We start from the raw sequence: 22,888 nt of genomic DNA on the forward strand, positions 1-22,888 counted from the left end.
TGGCCTGATTAATTTTGGCCAACTAATTCTAATTTGGTAACTGAAATGATCCCTTTCCTTACATACACGTCTGCGGAAAAAAGTGGCCATAAATAGACAAGGCTTTGGAATGGAAACCATGTGGTCTCTCAATACATTTCACAGAATTAAGATAAATATAGTTGTTGGGTTTTCCAGGATGAGCCAATAATTACAAAAATTGCAGAACGCGTGCCCACATATGATTGCAGGGCACCTGTTTCAGATGGCGTTTCTTTTATTTAGTTACTACCAATTGGGCAAATAGAGAAAAAAGGACTATATTATCTATGGATTGATCCCCCTGAAGATCCTGAAAAGGAAGGGTCCGCAATTCACTGTTTTTTTTGCCTATATATTGCCTCTTCCGGTAGCCTAGTTCTGCCAGGAAACTGTAATAAGCCATATACAAAGTCATCATCACTACACTAGGGCTTGTGCCACAATCAGTCCCAGGACCGGTGGGGGTCCCAGTGGTCAAACCTGCCGATATGGTCGTAAACACCGCCTTCAAGGGCCTGACTATATATGCGTTAACCCTTATCCCAATGTGTTCCCCAATATTTGTTTTTTTTTTTAAAAGTCAAAACAGTAGAAGGAATTAAAGTTCCATGAATTGTGGGGTGTCCGAATAGAACAATTTAATGAGTGCATTTTTTAATAGAATCGAAAAAAATATTAGAATGTAAATTAGTAATAAAATTAAATTAAAATTAAATAAAATTATTTATTTTCATGCCAGTTTGTAAGGGCAACATTTTGACAAAAATCAGTCTTATGAAGAGATAGTAAGAGGTGATATTTTGCCGTCATCCTAAGACTGATACTAAAAAGTTCCAACGTGGAATATTATCCGTGGCAAGGTCAGTGTTGGCTGGGGGGCTCCACAAGGTGTTAACCATTAGCATGTGCCCCAGTGACACACAGGTTCCTATACACAGGCTGAGAGTATGTAGTGACGTGGGACCAGAGCTGCCAGCGCAGACCTGGGGAAACTGACTGTTAGAGAAACAGAGCAATGACTCACTATGAAAAATAAAAATGTGCCAAAGCCTAATGTGCAGTGACAGCGGGTGGGAAAGGACTCATCGGCAACCCAAAAATTGGAAGGGGATGATGAAGAGGAAAACATGTCAGGACATGCAATGCAGAGAGTCTAATCTAGTGTTAGGTTTATAGAACTACGAGCATCTTGGGTTACAACGCCAAACTTGTTAATTGCATTGTATATTCTATTTTGAAGACTAAATCCCTCCACCCCCACAATCATTAGGCTAAGGCCGCCAATATCAACATGTTTGGCCGACAGTCTTATGTGTATGGAGGCCCCCGATTCTCTTTCAACAGACGACGTCGGGGGAAATTAGAATCCGGCATGTCCGATTTGGGACTGCCGATCCTTTCAGAGACAGTAACATTTGGGTGAGTGTATTGGGGGTGGGGTGGGGGGCTTAAGCTCATCTCTAAAGCTAAAAAGCAGGGTTGTGATTACATTGAGCTGATACTGGCTTCCTAGAACACAAAGCACAAAAATCTCCACCATCTTGGCAATGTTTCAGCTGAATATGACGCCCCAAACCCAAGCCATAACTTCAGCTAACAGCTGCCACTACAATCCACGTGCCCACACAAAATACCAAGAGGCGCCCCATACTGCCACTATGTCATAAGCTTGGAATACAGCTATGACATTCCTCATTATCCTTAAATTAAATATCAGAATTATTATTACTAGCTGACGTGTCCTCGGAGGACTGCGGTGGAAAATACAGTATGTCATTTGTTTTCACAGATAGATTTTCTTCTATGCGATTACCATGTGGAACGCGAATAATTAAAATCCACAGTGCGCACGACGTATTTGATCTCGGCTTCTTTACAGGACATGTATACATTTTCAGATTACCATGCTTCAGCCAAGTTTCCATAATAGGGCATCAGTCACTAGGACAGACTAACACGGAAGGTTTATTCTGGACTAGGCACATAATCCTTATTTATGGTCTAAAAAAAAAAAAAATATAGAACTTCCAATAGACTTGATGGATCAATGGTTCAGATCAACTGTTTCCTTGTAGTCAGTGAATATGAACCTCCAACGTTTAGCTTTATAGTTAAAAGATTTGAAGTCATGTCATATTTTACAAGTCACAGTCCTGAGAACTACCGTAACAAGCTGCCCCCGGGTGTGACGTTACCAAGCTCTCCCACATATATACTAAATTCATACAAGTCACAAAGCTATAAATTCATGTTCCGATGACTCAGAAATGGTTAAACATTTGTAAAACCCAAATGAATGGGTGAAACATTGCAAAAAAGCATGTAAAGGGTGTCAATATCATGCGTGTTGTACGCAGCATTTTTGCTGAGCCCACCACCAATCATAGATCCTAAAAATCTCCCGAATATACGAGGTTCCACCAATTGTTCTGAAAACTAATTAGCCTGGGAAGAAACGCCCGAGCGGACTAGTCCTAGCTGATTAGTATACGGAGCATGGTGCTTGGAGAATGCATTATACAAGGGTGCTGTGAACGATCATCAGGGACTTCAAGAACTTTGCTGCAATCCATATGGTGAAGGTATGGGGACCCAACAGGTTCTCTTTAAAAGATGTGTTGGTAATACCTTGGTGTCACGTACCAAAGGACACCATCAGCGGCTTTGTGGAGGCCATGTCTCGACAGGTCAGAATTGTTGAAGTTGCCCTACAGAATATTGAGCAGGTGCTTTTAATGTTATGGCTGATCGGTAGACACACACAGAATAATACGAAGTGTTCAGGGGATACGGTTGGTATCTTAGCACAAGTTATTAAGGAAAGCAGAGTTCAGCTTTGTGGCTGGAGTCACATTTTCCTCAGATGGAGAGATAGCAGATACTTCTACCCTGCAGCCGGCTTTATCACTACAGATCAGAGGAAAGCGTGCCTCATACATTTTGTGACATATGAATCAGGAGAATGCAATGTTTAATCCCACTTTATATACTGCAGGATTGCCTTTTACCTAGTAACTAACAAGATTACCTAGCTGTTTTCAGACTGTTGTTGAATCTCCACAGTGACCATGGCCATCTACTATATAATTGTTTAAGGGTCACTTCCGTCTGTCCTTCTGTCTGTCTGTCACGGTTATTCATTCGCTGATTGGCCTCGGCAGCTGCCTGTCATAGCTGCCGCGACCAATCAGCGACGGCCACAGTCCGGAAGAAAATGGCCGCTTCTTCCTCCCCGCAGTCAGTGCCCGGCATCCGCATACTCCCCTCCGGTCAGCGCTCACACAGAGTTAATGGCAGCGTTGACCGCGGTGTAACACACTCGGTTAACGCCGCTATTAACCCTGTGTGACCACCTTTTTACTATTTATGCTGCCTATGCAGCATGAATAGTAAAAACATCTGATGTTAAAAATAAAAAATAGTTACATACTCACCCTCCGGTGGCCCCCCCGGATCAGGAACCGGCCTTTCCCACTCTGCGCGACGCCACGGTGACCGCTGCATGCATTACGGTCTCACGAGATGATGATGTACGGTCTCACGAGACCGCTACGTCATCATCGCGCGAGACCGCAATGCAATCTTAGGACCGGACCGCGCGACATACATCGGGAACCGGCCGCTTCGATCCGGAGGCTCCAGGAGGTGAGTATGTAACTATTTTTTATTTTAATTCTTTTTTTTTTAACAGGGATATGGTGCACACTACCTGGCTCTGTGCTGCACACTACCTGGCTCTGTGCTGCACACTACCTGGCTCTGTGCTGCACACTACCTGGCTCTGTGCTGCACACTACCTGGCTCTGTGCTGCACACTACCTGGCTCTGTGCTGCACACTACCTGGCTCTGTGCTGCACACTACCTGGCTCTGTGCTGCACACTACCTGGCTCTGTGCTGCACACTACCTGGCTCTGTGCTGCACACTACCTGGCTCTGTGCTGCACACTACCTGGCTCTGTGCTGCACACTACCTGGCTCTGTGCTGCACACTACCTGGCTCTGTGCTGCACACTACCTGGCTCTGTGCTGCACACTACCTGGCTCTGTGCTGCACACTACCTGGCTCTGTGCTGCACACTACCTGGCTCTGTGCTGCACACTACCTGGCTCTGTGCTGCACACTACCTGGCTCTGTGCTGCACACTACCTGGCTCTGTGCTGCACACTACCTGGCTCTGTGCTGCACACTACCTGGCTCTGTGCTATATACTACGTGGCTCTCTGCAATATACTATGTGACTGGGCAAGCTGGGCAATATACTACGTGGCCGGGCAATATACTATGTGAACTACGTGGCTGGGCAATATACTACGTGGCTGGGCAATATACTACGTGGCTGGGCAATATACTACGTGGACATCCATATTCTAGAATACCCGATGCGTTAGAATCGGGTCACCATCTAGTCTACTATATAATTGTCACTTCCGTCTGTCTGTCTGTCCTTCTGCCACGGTTATTCATTCGCTGATTGGTCGCGGCAACCATGACAGGCAGCTGGCGAGACCAATCAGCGACGGGCACAGTCCGGAAGAAAATGAATAAAAAAAAGTAATGTTAAAAATAGTAAAAAAAAAAAAAACCTGCTATACTCACCCTCCATTGTCCGGTGAGCCGCTCGCGCCTGCTGCCATCTTCCTTTCCCAGCAATGCATTGCGAAATTACCAAGAAGACCTAGCGGTCTCGTGAGACCACTAAGTCATCTGGGTAATTTCGCAATGCATCCTGGGAACGCAAGATGGCGGCAGCCGCGCGCCCATCGGCACAGCGCCGTTGGATCCCAGGAGGCGGAGAGACGGGACGCTGAGGAGCAGCGACCAGAAAGGTGAGTATGTTAAACTACAAGGGGCCCTCGGATCGTTAGGCGAGTATGTTTATTTTTTAACCTGTGACATACGTGGCTGGGTAATATACTACGTAGCTGGGCAATATACTACGTGGCTGGGCAATATACTACGTAGCTGGGCAATATACTACGTGGCTGGCCAATATACTACGCGGCTGGACAATATACTACGTGGCTGGGCAATATACTACGTCACTGGGCAATATACTACGTAGCTGGGCAATATACTACGTGGCTGGCCAATAAACTACGTGACTGGGCAATATACTACGTCACTGGCCAATATACTACGTGGCTCTGTGCTGTATACTACGTCGTTGTGCAATATACTACGTGGCTCTGTGCTGTATACTACGCAACTGGGCAATATACTACGTGGCTGAGCAATGTACTACGTGACTGGGCAATGTACTACGTGGCTGAGCAATATACTACGTCACTGGGCAATATACTACGTGGCTCTGTGCTGTATACTACGTAACTGGGCAATATACTACGTAACTGGCCAATATACTACGTGGCTGGGCAATATACTACGTGGCTGCGCAATATACTACGTGGCTGGGCAATATACTACGTCGCTGGGCAATATACTACGTGGCTCTGTGCTGTATACTACGTAACTGGCCAATATACTACGTGACTGGCCAATATACTACGTGGCTCTGTACTGAATACTACGTAACTGGGCAATATACTACGTGGCTGGGCAATATACTACGTGGCTGGGCAACATACTACGTGGCTGGGCAATATACTGCATGGCTCTGTGCTGTATACTACGTAACTGGGCAATATACTACGTGGCTGTACAACATACTACGTGACTGGACAACATACTACGTGACTGGACAACATACTACGTGACTGGACAACATACTACGTGACTGGACAACATACTACGTGACTGGACAACATACTACGTGACTGGACAACATACTACGTGGACATGCATATTCTAGAATACCCAATGTGTTAGAATCGGGCCACCATCTAGTTAGGATATAGTAACATAGTAACATAGTTATTAAGGTTGATGGAAGACTTTAAGTCCATCTAGTTCAACCCATAGCCTAACCTAACATGCCCTAACATGTTGATCCAGAGGAAGGCAAAAAAAAACCATGTGGCAAAGAGTAAGCTCCACATTGGGGAAAAAAATTCCTTCCCGACTCCACATACGGCAATCAGACTAGTTCCCTGGATCAACGCCCTATCAAGGAATCTAGTGTATATACCCTGTAACATTATACTTTTCCAGAAAGGTATCCAGTCCCCTCTTAAATTTAAGTAATGAATCACTCATTACAACATCATACGGCAGAGAGTTCCATAGTCTCACTGCTCTTACAGTAAAGAATCCGCGTCTGTTATTATGCTTAAACCTTTTTTCCTCCAAACGCAGAGGATGCCCCCTTGTCCCTGTTTCAGGTCTATGATTAAAAAGATCATCAGAAAGGTCTTTGTACTGTCCCCTCATATATTTATACATTAAAATAAGATCACCCCTTAGCCTTCGTTTTTCCAAACTAAATAGCCCCAAGTGTAATAACCTATCTTGGTATTGCAGATCCCCCATTCCTCTAATAACCTTGGTCGCTCTTCTCTGCACCCGCTCCAGTTCAGCTATGTCTTATACACCGGAGACCAGAACTGTGCAGAGTATTCTAAGTGTGGTCGAACTAGTGACTTGTATAGAGGTAAAATTATGTTCTCCTCATGAGCATCTATGCCTCTTTTAATGCATCCCATTATTTTATTTGCCCTTGTAGCAGCTGCCTGACACTGGCCACTAAATATGAGTTTGTCATCCACCCATACACCCAGGTCTTTTTCATTGAAGGTTTTGCCCAGAGTTTTAGAATTAAGCACATAATTATACATCTTATTACTTCTACCCAAGTGCATGACCTTACATTTATCCCCATTAAAGCTCATTTGTCATTTATCAGCCCAAGCTTCTAGTTTACATAAATCATCCTGTAATATAAAATTGTCCTCCTCTGTATTAATTACCCTGCAGAGTTTAGTGTCATCTGCAAATATTGAAATTCTACTCTGAATGCCCCCTACAAGGTCATTAATAAATATGTTAAAAAGAAGAGGGCCCAATACTGACCCCAGTGGCACCCCACTGCTAACCGCTACCCAGTCCGAGTGTGCTCCATTAATAACCACCCTTTGTTTCCTATCCCTGAGCCAGCTCTCAACCCACTTACACATATTTTCCCCTATCCCCATTATTCTCATTTTATGTATCAACCTTTTGTGTGACACCGTATCTAAAGCTTTTGAAAAGTCCATATACACTACATCCACTGGGTTCCCTTGGTCCAATCCGGAACTTACCTCTTCATAGAAACTGATCAAATTAGTCTGACATGAACGGTCCCTAGTAAACCCGTGCTGATACTGGGTCATGAGGTTATTCCTCTTCAGATACTCCAGTATCCCTCCAGGATTTTACCCACAGTAGAGGTTAAGTTTACTGGCCGATAATTTCCGAGTTCAGTTTTTGTCCCCTTTTTGAATATTGGGACCATATTTGCTATACGCAAGTCCTGTGGTAAAGACCCTGTTATTATTGAGTCTCTAAAGATTAAAAATAATGGTCTATCAATAACTGTACTTAATTCCTGCAGTACTCGAGGGTGTATCCCATCCGGGCCCGGAGATTTGTCAATTTTAGTGATTTTTAGACGGCGCCGCACTTCCTGCTGGGTTAAGCCGGTGACATTTAATTGGGAATTTTTATCACTAGTCATTTTGTCTGCCATGGGATTTTCTTGTGTAAATACAGATGAAAAAAAGTCATTCAGCATATTGGCTTTTTCCTCATCCACCATTTCACCCAGACTATTTTTAAGGGGGCCAACACTATCATTTTTTAGTTTCTTACTATTTATGTAGTTAAAGAATATTTTAGGATTATTTTTACTCTCTCTGGCAATGAGTCTGTCTCAATCTTTGCTGCCTTGATTTGCTTTTTACAGAATTTATTTAATATTTTGTATTTATTTAATGCCTCATCACTACCTACTTCCTTTAATTCTCTAAATGCTTTCTTTTTGTCACTTATTGCGCTCCTTACAGCTCTATTTAGCCATATTGGTTTCCTCCTATTTCTAGTATGTTTATTCCCATACGGTATAAACTGTGCACAGGTCCTATCCAGGATGCTAATAAACGTCTCCCATTTTCTTTGTGTATTTTTATGTCTCAGTATATCGTCCCAGTTAATTGCACCAAGATCCTCTCTCATCCGTTGGAAATTTGCCCTCCTGAAGTTTAGTGTCCTTGTAACCCCTCTATTACACATCTTATTAAAGGATACATGAAAACTTATTATTTTGTGATCGCTATTTCCCAAGTGACCCCCAACCCTTATGTTTGATATGCGGTCTGGCTTGTTGGTTAATATTAGGTCTAGCAGTGCCCCCCTTCTTGTTGGGTCCTGAACCAGTTGTGAAAGGTAATTGTCTCTCATAATTGTCAAAAACCGATTACCTTTGCTGGAACTGCAGGTTTCTGTTGCCCAATCTATTTCAGGGTAGTTGAAGTCCCCCATAATAATGACTTCTCCTTGAGTCGCAGCTGCATCTATTTGCTTTACGAGGATATTCTCCATTGCTTCCATTATTTTTGGAGATTTATAACAAACCCCTATCAGTAATTTATTATTTTTTCCACCTCCCCTTATCTCCACCCACAGGGATTCTACATTTTCATTAAATTCACCTATATTATCACGCAGGATGGGTCTTAAGGACTGTTTTACATATAGACACACCCCACCCCCTCGCTTATCTGTACGGTCATTTCTGAACAGGCTATAGCCCTGCAAGTTAACAGCCCAGTCATGGCTCTCATCCAGCCACGTTTCAGATATCCCCACCATGTCATAATTATGCTCCAACAACATTAGTTCTAATTCGTCCATTTTGTTGGCAAGGCTTCTGGCATTAGTATACATGCACTTGATGTTCCTCTCTGTACCTCTATTCTTTCTTAAATTATTAACTGTTCTGACCCCACCCCCCATGCCACCGCCATCCCCATCATCCATTAAAGAAAACTCTGCCTTAGAAATTACCACCCACCTTTTCCAGTCTTCTGATCGGCATGTTTTCTTCGTCTCACACATCATTTCTGACACATAATTGGCTTTCAGCCCTCTGGTGAGGTTGGGTGAGGGCTCCGCCAGAAATATAACCCCTACCCCTATTGGGCATCAGTTACATGTGTTTCTGGTAGAGCTAAGAAATGGCTGAATAGAGGCCAAAGGCTTTTTACTGCCGAGAAGTTGCTGTTTTATAAGGAGAAGGTCAGTGAAAAAGGCAGGAAGGGTAAAAGTAATGAGTAATTAATTAGTAACAGCAGTACATCTATCAAGGTCCGTTCTCTACAAACCAGTCACATGAAATACTATTTAACCCTTGTTTTTTTAAGGGCATTTCCAGTTTCCCACAAATAATGTCTAAAGGGGTTGTCTATTCTTAGATACTGATGACCTATGCTAAGGATAGGTCACCTACATCAGATTGATGGGTGATCAATCAGCTGTTTACGGAGCTGTGGACTCATAACAGCATGGCCCTGTACACTGCATCGTGGCCCTTGTGTAATTCAGCTCAGCTTCCGATCACTCTGATAGGAAACAATCACACACTGGCCACATTCAGCCCCTGCTAAAAACAGCCGATTGGTGGAAGGGCAGAGAGTCGCACCGCCACTGATCGGATATAGATGACATACCTTAAACGGGTGGTCCGAAACACAAATTAATTTTAATCCTAAATGCCTATTTGATGTCATCATTTAATTTTTTTTTATAATTTAATTTTAGTAAAAAATTCCCTATACTTCCCTCACTATGCTATCTAACTGCTTTCTATCTGCCCCCTGATGACGCTTCGCCTGAGTATACCAGCATGTACTGGGATTCTCCAATGAAGGGTCAGTTAGATAGATAGTGTAGTGAGGGAAGGCTAGGGAATTTTTAATTTGCGTTTATTAGAAAAAAAAAAATGGGTTAGGACATCAAATAAATGTGTGTTTCGTACCACTCCTTTAAGGCTAGGCCATCAGTGTCTAATTAGTGGACAACCCCTTTAATCATTATATAATGAGAAGTTCTACAACTTTTTTTTTTTTTTAAACACATGGAAACGGATTCAGGATTTCTTTTTCACCAGCTTTCTGGCCTTAAATGTCGTACATTTTTGTGAAAAAAATGTTTTTATCTTTTCGCAAAGTAAACGGGGTTAGCAAAAGTGGCCAGCCTGCCAGATTTCCTACACTTTATACCACAAAGCGGTGTAAATTACAGCAGAAAAAGCTGTTCTTGGCTTGAGTAGATGTAAGATTATGGCCCAAAGACATCCTAATTAAAAGGCTAATCTTACTCCGGTGCACTGTTATTTTTGGGCCATGCCCCTGTGGTAAAGACCATAAAAATTAGCATCAAATATAAAGACCCATATCAAGGATTTAAAAAATGAAATAAAAACAAAACGTTCAGGAGAACAGCAGAAATAAGAGCAAAACACTTGGTGACAGACCCTCTTAAGAGGTATTTTCATCAACAGGATACACCATGAATGTCTGACAGATTTGGTCCCTCCCTCTTGGATATGCACAGATTTAGGGAACAGGAATAACAGCACACGAGAGATGGAGGCCTTGTTCTTGGGGTTAGGTTTCAGTCCTAGTGGTGAATATGCCATACATTTAGCGGTATGAACAACCCTCCAAGTCCTGGCTTGTGAAGCATTACTCCGGTTGCACGCTTCTTGCTGGAAAATCGCAGGCACACCGCCGTACAAGAGCAGAAATAATAAAAGGAGAGGAGACAGCACTTCAAAAGGTGTATTAGTCAACGATGTTCCGGCTACAATGTTAGCCTGTCTTATGCTGTATTAGTCAATGCTTCGTCTACAACACAATTGTAAAGTTGCTGCCTTCTGCTGATATCATAGAATGGTAGAGTTGGAAGGGACATCTAGGGTCATCGTGTCCAACCCCCTGCACAAAGCAGGATTCACTAAACCATCTCAGACAGATGTCTGTCCAGCCTCGGTTTGAAGACTTCCATTGAAGGAGAACTCACCACCTCTCGTGGCTGCCTGTTCCATTCATTGATCACCCTCACTGTCAAAATCTTTTTTCTAATATCTAGCCTGTATCTTCTCCCTTCCAGTTTATTATTATTATTATTTATTATTATAGCGCCATTTATTCCATGGCGCTTTACATGTGAGGAGGGGTATACATAATAAAACAAGTACAATAATCTTGAACAATACAAGTCACAACTGGTACAGGAGGAGAGAGGACCCTGCCCGCGAGGGCTCACAATCTACAAGGGATGGGTGAGGATACAGTAGGTGAGGGTAGAGCTGGCCGTGCAGCGGTTTGGTCAATCGGTGGTTACTGCAGGTTGTAGGCTTGTCGGAAGAGGTGAGTCTTCAGGTTCTTTTTGAAGGTTTCGATGGTAGGCGAGAGTCTGATATGTTGTGGTAGAGAATTCCAGAGTAGGGGGGATGCACGAGAGAAATCTTGTATGCGATTGTGGGAAGAGGAGATAATAGGGGAGTAGAGAAGGAGATCTTGTGAGGATCGGAGGTTGCGGGTAGTTAAGTACCGGGAGACGAGGTCACAGATGTATGGATGAGACAGGTTGTGGATGGCTTTGTATGTCATGGTTAGGCTTTTGTACTGGAGTCTCTGGGTGATGGGGAGCCAGTGCAGGGATTGACAGAGGGGAGAGGCCGGGGAATAGCGGGGGGACAGGTGGATTAGTCGGGCAGCAGAGTTTAGAATAGATTGGAGGGGTGTGAGAGTGTTAGAGGGGAGGCCACAGAGCAGGAGGTTACAGTAGTCAAGGCGGGAGATGATGAGGGCATAGACTAGGGTCTTTGCAGATTCTTGGTTTAGGAATGTGCGGATCCGTGAAATATTTTTGAGTTGGAGGCGGCAGGAAGTGGAAAGGGTTTGGATATGTGGTTTAAAGGAGAGATCAGTGTCAAGAATTACCCCAAGACAGCGGGCATGTGGGACTGGGGAGAGTGGGTAGCCGTTTACTGTAATGGATAGGTTCGTTGGGGAGGTCGTGTGAGATGGGGGAAAGATGATGAATTCTGTTTTGTCCATGTTAAGTTTTAGAAATCTAGTGGAGAAGAAGGATGAAATAGCAGACAGACATTGAGGGATTATGGTTAGTAGGGAGGTGATACCTGGTCCAGAGATGTAGATCTGTGTGTCGTCAGCATAGAGATGATACTGAAAGCCGTGAGATTCTATGAGCTGTCCCAGGCCAAAGGTGTAAAGAGAAGAGCAGGGGTCCTAGAACTGAACCTTGCGGGACTCCGACAGATAGGGGGCAGTTTCATTCCATATGCCAGAAAAGTATGGGAAAACTCCTATGTGGCCTTCACACTACCGGCTATATTCAGAAATGATGGGAGTGACCAGAGAAACAACTTCTATGTAATGACTGATTAATTGATATGTTAACGCTCCCCTCGTCTGTCATCATACAGCTGCGGCTCTGGTGAATACATGCACATATGTACTGTGTGCTTACTTACATGGCCGTTCACAAAAGAAGCAGAGGCACAGATGCTCCTTAAAAGGAAGGCTTGAAATTGGGACACACAATGGACGTTGTGAGAATTAGTGGTCACGTCAGTTCTCAGACCAATCCCACAGATACAGAGAGTGTCCAGCAGAGAAACCATAGGCCTCCGTGAGGAGATACAATGACACATGCTGATTCTAGGGAGGGGAGATTATACTCTAGGCTTATGTCTCGTCATCAGTCCACCCCTTCCCTGACTGACCGACTCCAAACTAACCAGCATAAAAATGAGACTTATATGTAACACATACCAGCAAAACCTGAGAGAAAAAAAACTGGCTTATGGCAAGTTTTATTCTACTTGGATAGAAATCTAGGTCTTTCATAAACCAATACTTATGGCATATCTGCATGGACCCTGAAAAAGTGGGTCCATGACTGCTGTGAAACCGTGACCCTTGAATTATGTCTTCTTAGGAGCATGCTGACATTTTTTTCCAGGCCTTTTTTAGTGGGTCCACTCCGAAAAACTGAAAAATCATTCAGAAAATGCTTAAAAAGTTTCTTCCTATTCCTTGATTATGTGAAAACAACGTGTGGTTCTTACTTTCAGGCTTTTAAGCCTTTTTTTTTTTAAATCTGCTTCACATCTCCATAAGCTCCAAGTAGATAAAAGTAAGCGGACGATTCAAAAAAGATGCATGTCAAAAATGCCAGCTAAAACATGATTGTAAAATGTTAGATACAACGCATGCATTTATTACAAAGAAAAAAAAAAAAAAGTGTGTGGTGTGGACCCACAGGTGAAAATAGGAAGCTATGATAAAAAATAGACTCAGCCAGTGAATAAAAATCTGTAATGTATTACCAATAACGTATTTACTTGTAGTGTACTTGTGTTATAGTTTTCTCATTTCTACTCGGTGAACAGCTTTTCCCATTCCCTCCTGTTATAGACCATGTGATGGTGGGATCGCCACACACTTTACCACACTGCATTATTTAAATTTCTAAAATAAAAAAAAAAAAAAAATTCTTGCTTCTACCAGGGAACAACATGTCTAACGGACCCTGGGAATCCCCTCTGTTTTGAGTATGGTCTCTTTGTTCCGGTCTTCCTTTTAGTGTCCTGATCGGCTGTTTATGGCCCCCCTTTCTTCGCTGCGCAGTTCTTCTCATTGACTGGCAAACATTGGTGAATAATGGATATGCTGCAGGTCTCGTGGACACAACAAGAGATTGTGAATGAGGCAGCAGCCCAAACAGCAGGTGCTTCTGCACCGCCCCCACCCCTGATCCGCCAGCTTTAGTAATCCACACACCATCTGTTGGGTGGAAGGGCAGGGTCCTCGCTCAGAGACAGTTCACATACTAAAGACAAAGTGGGTGATTGGCAGATGGAGATTATACGATCAGAAGAGGGGAGGGTGGTACGTGACAGTGCCTATTAACTTCACACTGACTGGGACTTGGTTTACTTAATGTCCTTTGGTCCACTCATCCACTTTATAGGACATGGGAAGCAGACGTTTCAAAAGATTCCCAAGTCACCTACATAAAAGCCAAGCAGATGATCTATCGTGTACCGAGAAGCTTTTCCAAATGACCCGTTCCCTCAGGAGACAATGAATCGGGTCCCACTTGTGGACACTTCTTGTGAAGGGAAAACACAATCTTAAAAAGCTTACTACTATATAAGTTGCCGTGTTATTACATTACAATTTTAGCAAGGCTACAAATTCATAATGGCTCTATTGCCAGAATGAGTGAAAACGAGGAAATGGCTATGACTGATTATTGATCTTAGGTATTTTTCTACTTTTTTACTAAATAACTGGATGCTGGCATTTTGTAACTAGTTTGGCCCAATATAAAGGAAAGTGTGAAAAGGTATGTCAGCTCATACCACCCCGATGGAGGCAATGTTTGTCCGTTCCGTAAATTTAACCCTGTAAATTCGTTTTACCATTTACAGTGGGAACTAAATGTGCATAGAGCCCAAAATTTCAGCCCATAGAGAGAATTAAAGCTATAGTTTTTCTCCTCTCGAATACAGATGAACACAGAGCTAATAGTAAGCTTCAGGCCACGTTCACACGTTCAGTATTTGGTGAGGGTTTTTTTTTACCTCAGAATGTATAAGCCAAAACCAGGAGTGAAACAACCAATGGAAAAGTATAATAGAAACATGTCACCACTTCTGTATTTATCACCCACTTATGGTTTTGGCTTACACATTCTGAGGTAAAATACTGAACAAAGACTGAACGTGGCCTAAAGCTGATGGTCAACCTAGTCTTGACCCATAAGGGTTTGTGCAAAACGTCTTTTTCAGGCGAATCCACTCTAAAACCCGACTGTAAAAGCGTTAAAGACGCTCAAAACATTGAACATATATTTATTCTTATGTAAAACTACTTCCTGGTCATATATTCAGGCTTTTGAGTGTGTTTCAATCGATTCAGTTTTCCAAAGGCACAAAGTGGTTGAAAGAAGTAACCAGGCCAGTCTTCAGGGGTTACAATACAAGTCAGTGGGAAGGCTCAAAAGATAATCGAGATGTTCGGGAGTCTATTTAAAGGCTCTAACCACGTTTTTGCTTGAAAAACCACTAGAGTTTTCTTCATTGCTAATTAAACGTAAAAAAAAAATATTCCAGAAAACAGCAGTAAAAAATAAAATGCCCCAAAAGTGCTTGAAAAACACAAGCCCACAAAAAAAAAAAGCGCAAGCAGGCAAACATCTCAGCAAACAATTAAGAAAAAGCTAAAGAAGATGCTTCAGGAAAAAAGGTAGTGTTTCCTGTACATGTGCACATACCCTGAGTTTTCCAGCTACTCGTTAAAAATAATATCTTACTTTTTTTTCTAACAATTTTAACAAGTTGCATTTTGGAGAAATGGGAAAAAACCTTAATAGATTGGTAGAAAGCTATTATACTAGAGATAAAATATTATAATATAGTCAGCACTACAGTTGTGAACTAGAGGAACACATAGTGGTGAGGGTTTCTTCACTTGTGGGGCTTAATACAGAGTCCAATATAACAGACAGTAAATTACATGGAAGTAGAATGAAAACGTTTTTTTGAAAAATCAATCAGCAGGTAGCTCGGTAGTCTATGACCGTTTAGGTTGTGTGCACACGTTGCGTTTTTTCGCTATAAAAACGCATGCATTATGCATCCCATCATTTAGAATGCATTCTGCAATTTCTATGCACACGATGTGGTTTTTTTCTGCGAAAAAAACGCATCATGGTAAAAAACGCAGCATATTCATTAATTTAGCTGATTTGTTGCATTTTTCCAGCTATTGAATGCATTGGGAAGCTCCGGAAAAAAGCGCTTCAAAAACGCACAAAAAACGCGCCAAAAACGCATGCGGATTTCTTGCAGAAAATGTCCGGTTTTGCTCAGGAAATTTCTGCAAGAAATCCTGAACGTGTGCACATAGCCTTACACTCACTGTGCTTTCTCAAGGCACTTGGTTTTTGTACTACTTCTATGCAGTAAATACCAATTTACTTAACGTGAATGCTATATAAGCTGACAGAACGGTTATATATTTTATCAATTTTTTTGCTGCCCACTGTTAAAGTTCTTCTCTGGGAACATACGGTAAATATAGATTAGATTGGTCTAGGGACCTAATCGCTATAGAATTAACATGGCTGCCACCTTGTTATGCTGAAAGAAACCGGTCCTAGAATGTTTATAGAGCAGGTGCCTGTGAGCATCTGTAGGAAGATGTGATCCCAGTGAATATTCTGATCTAACGCTGGAGATCCCACTCACACTGTGATTCATCCTGTCTTTCTGATCCAACACTGGAGATACTATGGGTGCTGAAATAAGAAGAGGCTGCTCACACTGCTGTCCACTCTGTATTCCTGATATAATAGTGGAGATACCAGGGGTGCTGAGGTTAGAAGACACCTCAGACACGGATGTCCACCTTGTTTTCATTAACGAATACTGGAGGTATCATGTGTGTTGATGTAAGAAGAGGCTGCCAGCACTGCTATTCTCCCTATCTTTGCAATCTAATATACAGTAATACCTTACAAATACCAGCGATAATTATAATAAAGTACAATACCAGAGGCACTGAGAGTAAAGAAGCTGATCAGACAAGCATCATCTTATCGCAACACTCCTGGCATCTCCAGTATTAGATCAGAAAGGCAGGATAGACAACAGTGTGAGCAGCCTCTTACCTCAGCAGCCCTGAAATCTCCAGTATTAGGCCAGCAGTGTAATCAGCCTTTTCTGACCTTAGGACCAATGGCATCTCCAGTATTAGATCAGTAAGCCAGGTTACACAACAGTGTGACTAGTCTCTCACCTCAGCATTCCTTGTATTGCCAAGCATTAAGGTACCTTCACACATAACGATATCGTTAACGATATCGTTGCTTTTTGTGACGTAGCAACGATATCGTTAAGGAAATCGTTATGTGTGACAGCGACCAACGATCAGGACCCTGCTGGGAGATCGTTGGTCGCTGAGGAAAGTCCAGAACTTTATTTCGTCGCTGGACTCCCTGCAGACATCGCTGGATCGGCGTGTGTGACACCGATCCAGCGATGTCTTCACTGGTAACCAGGGTAAACAGGGCCGCGCTTAGTAACCCGATGTTTACCCTGGTTACCAGCGTAAAAGTAAAAAAAACAAACAGTACATACTTTCCTTCCGCTGTCTGTCCTCGGCGCTCTGCTTCCTGCACTGGCTGTGAGCGTCGGTCAGCCGGAAAGCAGAGCGGTGACGTCACCGCTCTGCTTTCCGGCCGCTGTGTTCACAGCCAGTGCAGGAGGAGTGCAGAGAAGCAGAGCGCCGGGGACAGACAGCGGTAGGTAAGTATGTAGTGTTTGTTTTTTTTACTTTTACGCTGGTAACCAGGGTAAACATCGGGTTACTAAGCGCGGCCCTGCGCTTAGTAACCCGATGTTTACCCTGGTTACCCGGGGACTTCGGGATCGTTGGTCGCTGGAGAGCTGTCTGTGTGACAGCTCTCCAGCAACCAAACAGCGACGCTGCAGCGATCGACATCATTGTCGGTATCGCTGCAGCGTCGCTGAGTGTGAAGGTACTTTAAGATCAGAAGATACACTAGGAGTATATCACTCTACACATGAAGGAGAAGCTTCTAATACAGTTGCTCATAGGCACTTGTCCTAAAATGTAGGTTTTTGTCAGTGTAACAATACTGTGGCCATTTTAATTCTACAGTGATTATCTCCCTAAAAAAAAAAAGAGCTTCCCATTTTTGGAGAACCTCCTTTAAAGGGAACCTGTCACCCCCAAAATTGATGGTGAGGTAAGCTCAACGTCATCAGGGGCTTATCTACAGCATTCTGTAATGCTGTAGATAAGCCTCCGATGTTACCTGAAAGAGGAGAAAAAGAGGTTAGATTATACTCACCCAGGAGCGGTCCCGCTGCGGTCTGGTCAAATGGGTGTCTCAGGTCCGCTCCGGCGCCTCCCATCTTCATTCCATGACGTCCTCTTCTTGTCTTCACGCCGTGGCTCCGGCGCAGGCATACTTTAGTCTGCCCTGTTGAGGGCAGAGCAAAGTACTGCAGTGCGCAGGCATCGGGTCTCTCTGACCTTTCCGGCGCCTGCGCACTGCAGTACTTTGCTCTGCCCTCAACAGGGCAAAGTACGCCTGTGCCAAGGGCAAAGTACGCCTGTGCCGGAGCCGCGGCGTGAAGACCAGAAGAGGACGTCATGGAATGAAGATGGGAGGCGCCGGAGCGGACCGGAGACACCCATTTGACCAGACCGCAGCAGGCCTACCCCTGGGTGAGTATAATCTAACGTCTTTTTCTCCTCTTTCAGGTAACATCGGAGGCTTATCTACAGCATTACAGAATGCTGTAGATAAGCCACTAATGACGGTGAGCTTACCTCACCATCGATTTTGGGGGTGACAGGTTCCCTTTAAAGGTAGAGCAGGAAAATCCACTTGTTTTCACTGCTGCAACATACCGTTTTTTCAGTTTCCATGTTTGGTGTAGGAAACCTCCCTATGACTACTATTGTTCCTGCATCTACACAACCCAGCTAAACACATTAATGAAGTTTATGGCGGACTTCCTGCTGAGGTTCTGCTTGACTTTAATCTTAGATTTCTGTCAATTGCTCTTCCATTTAGAGACTAAAAGTACTCTAGCCTTCCGGCCCTCTTCATCATTCAGCAACAGCAAAAAACAGACCCTCACGTGAAAATCTCACTATTCAAAAACTCATGTTCCCGCAGCTAAGCAAAACCCAATGTTCACTCCTCCCGTTATCCTCCGAGTGCTTCCCGAATCTAAACCCCCACACTAGCGATCATAGGGTTCCACAACAATGACAGCACCAGGCACCCATGGCTCAGTTTAAAGGTACTTAGTATAAAATTATCTTCTGACTCATGCAAGCAACAATGAGATTAAAAAAAAAAAAAAAATAACTTTTTCTAACAGGAAGCTGCTGTGTGTACACAATAAGTGCTCTCTTATGGAGTTGTTGTGGGTGAGGCGAGTGCTGCTTTGTAACAAAACGAAGGAAGCGCAAACTCTATAGCTTCCCTTCGCATTAGCTCGTTTTTCCATTAGCTGGCATGGTACAGAAGCTGAAATCATAAAAATCCTATTTCGGGAATAGTGCTCCATGACGCGAATACAGGAATCTTTAATTCCTGAAATAACATGACTGGCTGGGATCTGTCCCAACCAAAAGGATTCGGACGGTTCCAACTGCTGTGTTCATGTACTGAAAATAAAAAGTGGCATTCTGCGAAAACTCAAGTTCCGTCAGGATGCCCAATTACACCACAATAACGCTTTCTATCCTTCCTGAGTCCCGGGTATAAGGAGAGCTTACTTTTCTACATAAAGTGGGCATATTTGTTGGAGTTACTTTTTCAGTGTTTTCTTCTACGATGGATTCTCATAGCAGATTTCGTCCATAGCCATGTAATCATTAAAATTTGTAAATTCTACTTCCAAACCAACATCAAAAATTTACTGGATTTTGATATTTTTAGGCCAGGATTTGCAACACCATTATTAAGCTGTGTACATAAATTTTAATGGTGGATCCTCAAACCCTATGCAGACCTCATGTAATTGCAAACCCTGGGGCCCCATGCACTATAGATAACTGAACGATTGGCCGAGTCATCATGCGGCCAACAGCTATCTTTCCCGACTCCTCCTTACAGAAGAGTACTCTCTCCATCTTGAGATCCCGTTTTGTCTGCCACAGTCCCCTGAGAACAGCCTTTCTTGGTGAGAACAAAAGGATGGGTGGCCTGAAACCGAACATGCCGGATCCTAATCTCCCCCAATATAATCTATCGAGGGGGATAACCCTGCAGAACACACTAACTGCATGCATTGATAGGTATTGCAAAGCTGGATAATTTCAGAAATTTGTCACCAGTACTGCATGCCTGAATGCAGTTGAGCTTGTGAATTTATTTCATGCCAATTGTCTAGCCATCTTCTAATCCATCTTCTACAAATTAATGATTTCATAAAGAAATACCTCAAGGTGGCAATAAGTTTGCTTTGCTTTAGTAGCCTGTATATTATACTACTATGAATGGGATTTTACTAAATCACATTTATGTAGTGCAGATAGAAGTTGGCTTTGGGTGTTGCTTTTCTGTTTTTACTCTTGTCCTTGTCTATGTCCTATTGGTCACGCTATTTTGGGGAGTGAAGGTTGCTGCAGTTTTCCCGTCGACAAATATTCAAAGAATCATTGTGATGTGGTAAAGCAGCATTTATCCCGAAACTTCCCGTACATGGTTTTGCTGTCACAGTTTTGCTTTAAGTTATCGATAACTCAATGATTAAGAGGTTTGAGATGTAGTATTTAGGGATTTTTTAGTATAGACAGAATGATTACCCCCCCATCCAAAAAAAAAAAATGGACAGAACATATATTTATGTTATGTAATAGACATTTATTTTTGACATTGGTGCGTGAAATATCTAGGACACATTTCTCCAGGTGAATGACTACTAGAATTAATGACCATTGGGTACACCTTGTCAATTTTTTTTTTTTTTTTTTACATGTATTACTACTATTTATTTACTTACTGCAGGGTATACAGACATTTTTTTCATTCTAGGTTTTGTCTACTAATGGCCATAGTGTGAATGTGCACCTGCACATTACACTTATACTGACAGGTGTCCTTTCCCTTTGTTCTTTTCGGTTTTCTTTTAGTTCTTTGCACATTTGAACACTTTTAGGCTGTGTACCTTATCTTTTTAGCTTTCCACAGATAGATGTAAAAACCAGTCTGGTCCTGGTCACCTACTTTGAGGCCTGGCGGCACCTAGCGAGGTGAATTGCTAGAGTAAAGGTACCGTCACATAAAGCGACGCTGCAGTGATATAGACAACGATGCCGATCGCTGCAGCATCGCCGTTTAGTCGTTGTGTGGTCGCTGGAGAGCTGTCACACAGACAGCTCTCCAGCGACCAACGATGCCGAAATCCCCAGGTAACCAGGGTAAACATCGGGTTACTAAGCGCAGGGCCACGCTTAGTAACCCGATGTTTACCCTGGTTACCATTGTAAATGTAAAAAAAAAAAAAAAAAAAAAAAAAAAAAAACACTACATACTTACATTCCCCTGTCTGTCGCGTCTCCCGGCGTCAGCTTCCCTGCACTGTGTAAGCGCCGGCCGTAAAGCAGAGCGGTGACGTCACCGCTGTGCTCTGCTTTACGGCCGGCCGGCGCTGACACAGTGCAGGGAAGCGGACGCCGGGGGACGCGACAGACACCGTAATGTAAGTATGTAGTGTTTTTTTTTTTACATTTACAATGGTAACCAGGGTAAACATCGGGTTACTAAGCGCGGCCCTGTGCTTAGTAACCCGATGCTTACCCTGGTTACAAGTGAAGACATCGCTGGATCAGCGTCACACACGCCGATTCAGCGATGTCAGCGGGTGATCCAGCAACGAAATAAGGTGCTGGCCTTCTAGCTCCGACTAGCGATGTCACAGCAGGATCCTGATCGCTGCTGCGTGTCAAACACAACGATATCCCTATCCAGGACGCTGCAACGTCACGGATCGCGATGTTATCGTTGTTAAGTTGTTCAGTGTGAAGGTACCTTTAGGGATCATCCTGATTAAGGGGTACACCTCGTCACTGTTCAATGGCTTTAAAGTTTTTTTTTTAATCAAAAAATGTCATCCAATTACCCTAGGTTTTTACAATTATTACTTCTATTTCCTTACTGCATGGTATATATTAATTGCTTTTATTCTAGGCTACACACGTTTCTTGATTGGTCCAAGCTAAATTTATATTATTCATAAACAGTAACAAGTACAAAACTAAGTAAAATCTCTGTGTAATGGGTTAGCCTACCACAAACAGCCATCCCTACTTACCGTGGTTATAAATCGATACATAGGCTGCCGCCTTTCTGTATACTTCACGGTGATGGGACTCAAGTCATACCGGAACCAGATTGCAGGGATGATTCTTCCCGTGTGGCTGTACGCTACATATTCCTAAAGAGACAAACCAGAAAACACACCATCGATTGATAGGATGTTCATAATCCATTTTACACTTACAGCCAAGGCCACGGAATACTGATGAACACCGTCACGCCATGATTAATTAAACCATGAACAGAAGAGACCTTCTTTGGTTATCGAAGAATTACATTACTGTTCGGCTACGTAACTTTGTTGGAATCTTTTTATTTTCTTTAAGAAGTCTGTCTTTCAGTTTCTTGCCACCCCCTTCTGTGCAGTTTAAGAATAAAACTGACATCATGCTTGCAGATCATGTGTTCCCAGCTTTATTCATACCTTATTAGCTACAGTATACTGGTATGAAAACTTCTGCTTTCCGCTCAGCTCTTCATATACGGTCGGTACGATCTTTAATATGTAGTCATGAGATGCCAATGCTGTAGAAAAAGAAAATAGCAGAAATTCTTAGTAAAAATGAATATATACTTTATATATGTGAGTACGGATTTTTGACAAGCTGCCCCCCTCATCTCAATGATCTGTCACTGTCGCATTAGAGCATAGGGTCGGCTCCTGATCCTGTCCCCGTTATGTGCATGGCCAGTCCCAAGAGCTCGGAACAATATAGGTAAGCTATTCAGGATTTTCTGAAAATGGGCAAAAGGGAAAAATCAAATTATGTCTTTATAGATAGTTTGGGTCCAAATTAGGAAAGAAAAGCACCGTCCAGCCCTCGGGGAGTTTCCTGGACTGCAACACTGAGCTGGACGCAGCACTCGGCCAAAGCCAGTTTCACCCAACATATACAGGTTTTTTTTTCTTGAAAAGGTTTTCATCTATGATAAGAAATTGACAGCACATACCATTAGAAGCAAGTTTATCTGCTCCTCCCAAGGCATTAAATGCACCGTGAATGTTTGTAACCTGAAAGACAAG

The 22,888-nt window shown here is 43.1% G+C and overlaps 1 protein-coding gene across 1 annotated transcript in view; it reads right to left on the minus strand.

The window, feature by feature from the left end:
* The window catches only part of ERGIC1 (endoplasmic reticulum-golgi intermediate compartment 1), a 108,778-nt gene that overhangs the window by 3,540 nt on the left and 82,350 nt on the right, over positions 1-22,888 (minus strand). The window contains exons 7-9 of the mRNA XM_069764101.1: positions 22,816-22,876; positions 22,289-22,389; positions 21,860-21,982 (exon numbers count right to left, since the gene is read on the minus strand). Of these exons, the coding sequence (XP_069620202.1) occupies positions 21,860-21,982; positions 22,289-22,389; positions 22,816-22,876 (285 nt within the window). The remainder of the gene's footprint in view (positions 1-21,859; positions 21,983-22,288; positions 22,390-22,815; positions 22,877-22,888) is intronic.

This window comes from Ranitomeya imitator, chromosome 4 (assembly GCF_032444005.1).
Source record: "Ranitomeya imitator isolate aRanImi1 chromosome 4, aRanImi1.pri, whole genome shotgun sequence".
In the NCBI taxonomy this organism is placed as follows: domain Eukaryota; kingdom Metazoa; phylum Chordata; class Amphibia; order Anura; family Dendrobatidae; genus Ranitomeya; species Ranitomeya imitator.